Source organism: Ahaetulla prasina, chromosome 10, assembly GCF_028640845.1.
Source record: "Ahaetulla prasina isolate Xishuangbanna chromosome 10, ASM2864084v1, whole genome shotgun sequence".
NCBI lineage: Eukaryota > Metazoa > Chordata > Lepidosauria > Squamata > Colubridae > Ahaetulla > Ahaetulla prasina.
Genome location: NC_080548.1, coordinates 27879433 through 27887105, shown reverse-complemented (window position 1 = coordinate 27887105; position 7673 = coordinate 27879433). Strand labels below are relative to the sequence as shown.

Genomic DNA, 7673 nt, shown 5'->3' with positions numbered 1-7673 from the left:
CTCTTTCCACTTATGACTGTATGACTGTAACTTTGTTGCTGGCAATCCTTATGATTTATATTGATGTATTGACCATCATTTGTGTTGTAAATGTTGTACCTTGATGAACGTATCTTTTCTTTTATGTACACTGAGAGCATATGCACCAAGACAAATTCCTTGTGTGTCCAATCACACTTGGCCAATAAAAATTCTATTCTATTCTATTCTATTCTATTCTATTCTATTCTATTCTATTCTATTCTATTCTATTCTATTCTATAATTCTAAATCTTAACAATATACTGAGGGTACCAAATCCTAAATTAACTTCCATGTACAGAGTAAACTATGGAGAACTATCCCCTGAGGAATCACCCAAGGGAGCAGCTACCATGTTGGCCTTTCTTTCCAACATTATTCCTGAAGCTGTCCACTTAGGAAAAGTGGAATTTCTCCAAATCTGTCATTCAATCAACTCCTCATCCTCACAATTGGTCCAGCAGAGGACAATGGTCATGAAGAGTTGTAAAAGGACCAAGGAATTATCCCATCACTGCCTGGTAGGCAGAATTTTTTTCCCCTATTCCCCCCCCCAAAAAAAACTAAGATGCGACTTATACTCCGAAAAATAAAGTAAGTTCCATGTAAAGCTCAAACTATAGAGGACAGGGATATATAGATATATAGATATAGAGGACAGGATAGAGGACAGGGACGCGGTGGCTCAGGGGCTAGGACATTGAGCTTGTCGATCAAAAGGTCAGCAGCTCAACGGTTCGAATCCCTAGTGCTGCCGTGTAACGGGGTGAGCTCCTGTTATTTGTTCTAGCTTCTGCCAACCTAGCAGTTTCGAAAGCACGTAAAAATGCAAGTAGAAAAAATAGGGACCACCTTTAGTGGGAAGGTAGCAGCATTCCGTGTGCCTTTGGCGTTGAGTCATGCCGGCCACATGACCACGGAGACGTCTTCGGACAGCGCTGGCTCTTCGGCTTTGAAACGGAGATGAGCACCGCCCCCTAGAGTTGGGAACGACTAGCACGTATGTGCGAGGGGAACCTTTACCTCTTATAGAGGACAGAGGACTACCTCTTGATGCATCACACAAGGGAGCAGCTACCATGTTGACCTTTCTTTCCAACATCCCTGCTCAAGCTGTCCACTGAGGAAAAGTGGAATTACTGCAAATCAGTCATTCAATCAATTCCTCATCCTCACACTTGGTCCCGTAGAGGACAATGGTCACGGAGAGTTGTAAAAGGACCAAGAAAGGTTTACTACACCAATACTAGATCTTGACAAAGGCCATCCACTTGTATGACCAAAGCTATTTCCATCCCGTGCCTGAAGCCAATTGAAATGGCCCAGATTTCAGCCCTTCTCTGATTGGTCCCTCATCACCATCTCAATAATCTTCCCTGAAAAAGGAAGAATGGTGATTGGTCAGTTAGTTACATAGCACCTCTGAATCCAGGGCGGGAAGAATTATAATCACTATAAGAAGCAAAGTACCATTTCATGTCAAAGGATCCAAAACGGTCCAAATAAACACAACACAACACAACACAACACAAATCAATTGTGTTGTAAATGTTGTACCTTGATGAACGTATCTTTTCTTTTATGTACACTGAGAGCATCTGCACCAAGACAAATTCCTTGTGTGTCCAATCACACCTGGCCAATAAAATTCTATTCTATAAATGAATGTAGGAATTAAGGTGAAACACAGTCAAGAGGGGATACAAATCAGCTATAGAGAATTATAGTAGCATATAAAATCAGCTTTAGAAGCCAGACTAAGCCCCTAAGAAAAAGAAGAGTAAGATATAGACATGAAGTAAACAAGGACTGCAGAGCAAAGTTTATTTTGTGTATATTTTCTAAGAGAACTGCTACGTTTCCTAATTGCATTTGGCTTCTGCCCTGCCTGCGTTTGCTCTTTCTATCAGCCAATCATTTGGGATCCTACATTCAACCTCCTCCAGCTAATTCTTCAAAAACATTTCCCCAGTTGCAAAGCCGAGCAATAGGTGGCTTCAGGAAAGGCAACGGAGTTGACTTCTACCAACATGAGGGCTGCTGGAATTTTTGTCTTCTGTCTCTTCTCCTCCATCTTGTCAACAGGTAAAGAATGTAATTTCCTTAAAACTGAGATGTAGAAACTTCAGGAGACTTCAGGAAAGGGATGGAGGACAGGTAGGGTGAGGAAGCCTCTGGTAAATATTTCTACTATAGATCGTTCTCCACATATGCCCATTTGTTCAGTGGCCATCTGAAGTTACAACAGCACTGAAAATAAGTCACTTACTAATGGTCCTAACACTTTCAACAATTGCAGTATTCCCATCACCAGGTATCAAAATTTGGACATTAGGGAGTTGGCATAGGTTTATATCTGTTCCAGTGTCCTGGGACATATGATCACCATCTGCGACTTTCCTGACCAGCAGCATTAATGAGGGAAGGCAGATTTGTTTAACAACCATGTGATTCCCTTACTGAGGGCAGTTATTAACTACCACGCAAAGGTTGTAAAACTGGGCACAACTCTCTTAACAATATTACTTAGTGACAAAAGCTCTAGTCCCAATTGTGGTCCTACGTCAAGGACTACCTGTAGTAGACGCAGGATTAATGATCGTCTCTTCAGAGTATCATGATAGCCAATTTGGTGTAGTGTAGTGGCTGAAGGTTTTGGAGTAGGAATCAGTGGTGGGTTTCAATTTTTTTTACTACCGGTTCTGTGGGAGTGCCTTGGTGGGCGTGGCACGGAAAGGATACTGTAAAATCTCCATTCCCACCCTACTCCAGGGGAAGGATACTGTAAAATCTCTATTCCCACCCTACTCCAGGGGAAGGAATCTGTAAAATCTCTATTCCCACCCTACTCCAGGGGAAGGATACTGTAAAATCTCCATTCCCTCCTCAATCCAGGGGAAGGTTACTACAAAATCCCCCTTTCTTATTGATCAGCTGGGATTCAGGAGGCAGAGAATAGATGGGGGTGGGGCCAGTCAGAGGTGATATTTACCGGTTCTCCAAACTACTCAAAATTTCTGCTACCGGTTCTCCAGAACTGGTCAGAACCTGCTGAAACCCACCGCTGGTAGGAATGTGGTGCTATGAATCTAGTCATTCATGAGGAACAAAAACTAGGCAAGTGACATTGGACCATTGAGCCAAAAACTAGGCAGGTGACTCTATCTCAGCCCTAGGAAGAAAGTACTGTCACAACACATCTAAAATGTGCCCAAATCCTGCATCACCAGGAATCAAGAGCCAACACTGATATCAACAATTATTCAGAATTCATAGACATTCAGAATTCAGGTTCTTGCAGGAAAATGGCCTCAGCCAGCATCCAAATGGCTTCTTCACAAAACTGGTCTATGGCACAAATACCAAAAGACTGGAAAGATCCAGCTTCATATTAAAATGTTAGCGGTCTGAGAGGGTGTATCTCTCCCTTAGTCTCAACTTCTCTTCCATTTCCACAAGCTGATCTCATTTCCCACCCTTTCACAGGTTCCCAGCACAAAAAACAACAATAGGGGAGACGTGCTTAGTAAACCAGATTATAACAGGAGTCTTGAACGTAAATGCTAGCATAGCAAAACATACAAAGGTTACGCTGATCATTTTCGTGACTGTCTTTTATTTGTAGTGACATCTCTAAAGTGTCAAAAATGTGTGGCCCTTGGAAGTGAATGTGAAAAATTGGATACGACAGTGGTGGAGTGCAAAGAAGATGAAGAATTTTGTTCTACTCTAGTTGCTAATACTACTATAAGTAAGTGAAAATTGAGTTTGTTCTCCAGCATGTCCATCACTTGGTTTCTGGACCATCAAGGAATATCCTGCACATGTTTCTCATTTTTTATATTATATATATTATATTAGATAGATGATAGATAGATAGATAGATAGATAGATAGATAGATAGATAGATAGATAGATACATACATACATACATACATACATACAGTGGTGGGATTCAAGTAATTTAACAACCGGTTCTCTGCCCTAATGATTTCTTCCAACAACCAGTTCATCAAACTGCTCAAAAAGTTAACAACGGTTCTCCAGAACTGGTCAGAACCTGCTGAAACCCACCGCTGGTAGGAATGTGGTGCTATGAATCTAGTCATTCATGAGGAACAAAACTAGGCAAGTGACATTGGACCATTGAGCCAAAAACTAGGCAGGTGACTCTATCTCAGCCCTAGGAAGAAAGTACTGTCACAACACATCTAAAATGTGCCCAAATCCTGCATCACCAGGAATCAAGAGCCAACACTGATATCAACAATTATTCAGAATTCATAGACATTCAGAATTCAGGTTCTTGCAGGAAAATGGCCTCAGCCAGCATCCAAATGGCTTCTTCACAAAACTGGTCTATGGCACAAATACCAAAAGACTGGAAAGATCCAGCTTCATATTAAAATGTTAGCGGTCTGAGAGGGTGTATCTCTCCCTTAGTCTCAACTTCTCTTCCATTTCCACAAGCTGATCTCATTTCCCACCCTTTCACAGGTTCCCAGCACAAAAAACAACAATAGGGGAGACGTGCTTAGTAAACCAGATTATAACAGGAGTCTTGAACGTAAATGCTAGCATAGCAAAACATACAAAGGTTACGCTGATCATTTTCGTGACTGTCTTTTATTTGTAGTGACATCTCTAAAGTGTCAAAAATGTGTGGCCCTTGGAAGTGAATGTGAAAAATTGGATACGACAGTGGTGGAGTGCAAAGAAGATGAAGAATTTTGTTCTACTCTAGTTGCTAATACTACTATAAGTAAGTGAAAATTGAGTTTGTTCTCCAGCATGTCCATCACTTGGTTTCTGGACCATCAAGGAATATCCTGCACATGTTTCTCATTTTTCATATTATATATATTATATTAGATAGATAGATAGATAGATAGATAGATAGATAGATAGATAGATAGATAGATAGATAGATAGATAGATAGATAGATACATACAGTGGTGGGATTCAAGTAATTTAACAACCGGTTCTCTGCCCTAATGATTTCTTCCAACAACCAGTTCATCAAACTGCTCAAAAAGTTAACAACGGTTCTCCAGAAGTGGTGCGAACTGGCTGAATCCCACCACTGGATAGATAGATAGATAGATAGATAGATAGATAGATAGATAGATAGATAGATAGATAGATAGATAGATAGATAGATAGATAGATAGATAGATAGATTAGAACATAGACCATCAGAGTTAGAAGGCAGTTGCCTGTGCTTATATGTTTCTTCATATACATCTGCAAAGCTGTCAACATTTACATGAAAGCCAGTGAGGTTTGGTAGTTCAGGTTAAGATTAGGAGCCAGAAGATCAAAATTCTTGTCCTTTCTCAGTTGCAGAACTTTCACTGGCCAGTTACTCTCTGCAGGTCCAAGAACTAGTATAGTGGGAAATGTGCTGGGTTAGAAGCAGGGAGACTCAGCCATGGAAGTTCACTCAACAGTTTGGATCAGTCAAACTTTCACAGCCCAACTAACCTTAGTGGTTTTATAGGGAAAAGTAACGAGTGGAAGTGCTAGGAGCTCCTAAACAGAAACGATATACATTTCATAAAGTAAAATAGACACAGGTGTTTAGCGATTTCTTCCAAAGTACAACAGTCAAATGAACATGTTTGATAGGCATCTCTTCGTCTTTTCTGCTGAATTCCATTTTTTTTTAATCCCTTCTGCAGCCAATATTGCAGTGAGTTTAATTGTCAAGGATTGTTCAAAACGTGAGGACTGTTATGATGGCCTCTTCATCACCACAATAGTAGATGATAGATTTGAAATAGGTAGAGCTAACTGTTGCCAGACTGATGTCTGTAATGCAGAACCGCTTCATTGTAAGTATCTACACCTTAATACATTCTTTTCAAACGCTAGCCTTTTTTCTTTTTTAACTCTTGCTTGTTGCAAAGAATCTTGGGTTTCTTGATTCCATCCTGGATGGAATTGAACTCAAGGATGTGAAAAGAATGTCAAGTTGGAGGAGGCTGTGATAGACATTAAAAGGGTTAGTGGTTATCGTGAAACTTTGCTAACTGGAATATTTGCTTCCCCCAGTGGAAAATTACGATGAGTTTCAACCAAATGGGTTACAGTGCCCAGGTTGCTATGCACTAGATGAGGATTCTTGTGAAGCCAATCAATCTGTAATCTGCGTTGGCGATGAGGATCAGTGTCTTATCCTAAGTAGTAGCACAGAGGCTTGTGAGTAGACATTTCCCTCCTTCCTTCCTTCCTTCCTTCCTTCCTTCCTTCCTTCCTTCCTTCCTTCCTTCCTTCCTTCCTTCCCTCCCTCCCTCCTCCCTCCCTCCATTTTTTTAAAGGAAGATGATCTATATCAGTGGTTCTCAACCTGTGGGTCGGGACCCCGTTGGGGGTCAAATGACAATTTGCCAGGGGTCGCCTAAGACCAATATGGGAAGTATACTTGCGAGTCGAAGAATTGTGACTCCACAAGCCAGCTGCAGGCTCTTCAAATCGCTAGCCGAATTCGGCTTCAGGCGCGATGAATTAAAAAAGAAATCTTTGCTCTGATGTCTCCCTCTCAAGCCAGCTGCAATCACTCCCTAATCTGGCTTCAGGCGCGATAAACTTAATAGGGAAGGAGTCTCCGCTTTAATGCCTCCGCCCTCAAGGCAATCGCAAGCAGTTCAGATCGCTAGCCTAATCTGGCTTCAGGCGCGATAAATTCAAAACGAAAATAATTTTATGGTTGGGGTTGCCACATCATGGGGAATTGTATTAAAGGGGTTGCAGCACTATAAAGGTTGAGAACCACTAATCTATATGGAGAAACTGTATCGAACAATTAATATATGGTAACCATATGGTTCCATAAAGACCACAAGAACATCATAACATAACATAACATAACATAACATAACATAACATAACATAACATAACATAACATAACATAACATAACATAACATAACATAACATAACATAACATAACATAACATAACAACAGAGTTGGAAGGGACCTTGGAGGTCTTCTAGTCCAACCCCCTGCCCAGGCAGGAAACCCTACACCATTTCAGACAAATGGTTATCCAACATTTTCTTAAAAATTTCCAGTGTTGGAGCATTCACAACTTCTGCAGGCAAGTTGTTCCATGTTCCAAACAAGGCCAAATGGCTTAAATACCAAAGGAACAATCTGCATTGCTTTATAATGTGTATGCTATAGAGTCTCATATGCAACTTTTCTTCTTTTTTCTTATCCCCAGTTGGAAATTACACTGAAATGTCCACTTACCAGGGATGTACGACAAAGAATTCATGTTCCTTCCCGCTAGGATTGACTGAGATAGGCGGGGGGCAGATCCGGTTCAATGTCACCATCCTGGAATGCAGAAACGCATCTTCTTCTGAACCTGATCATCAGTGATAGTTGGGAAGAGCCGAACCTTCTTTGCAATTATTGGGAAATTTGTAAAAAATGAGAAAGTTGAAGATTTAATAGTGAGATAAATAGAGATTGGAATCAAAGATGTTTGTGATTCTTACCTGAGTCAGTAGGGGAAAGCTGGAAATTCGGGGCAAAGATGCTGAACTATCATGCTTCGAGACCACAGCTCAATAAAATTTGTGTTTTCAATCTTCAAAGTCCACAGAATCATCAAACAAAAAAATAAATTGATATGACAAAGGAA

General features: G+C 40.7%; 1 protein-coding gene across 1 annotated transcript; it reads left to right on the top strand.

Annotated features, from left to right (window-relative positions):
- The first annotated feature begins 1998 nt into the window (after positions 1 to 1998).
- On the top strand, positions 1999 to 7673 carry LOC131204138 (phospholipase A2 inhibitor NAI-like). The gene is made up of 5 exons (XM_058195038.1): positions 1999 to 2106; positions 3647 to 3772; positions 5704 to 5856; positions 6077 to 6223; positions 7248 to 7673. The coding sequence occupies exons 1-5, from the start codon at positions 2052 to 2054 to the stop codon at positions 7406 to 7408; spliced, it is 642 nt and encodes a 213-aa protein (XP_058051021.1). The 5' UTR covers positions 1999 to 2051; the 3' UTR covers positions 7409 to 7673.

Bases quoted from the DNA above. Each gene is read 5' to 3' on its own strand.
- LOC131204138 (XM_058195038.1), top strand. From the start codon at position 2,052: ATGAGGGCTGCTGGAATTTTTGTCTTCTGTCTCTTCTCCTCCATCTTG. The intron at 5,857-6,076 runs GTAAGTATCTAC...TGCTTCCCCCAG, and splicing joins TAATGCAGAACCGCTTCATT to TGGAAAATTACGATGAGTTT. The intron at 6,224-7,247 runs GTGAGTAGACAT...TCTTATCCCCAG, and splicing joins AAGTAGTAGCACAGAGGCTT to TTGGAAATTACACTGAAATG.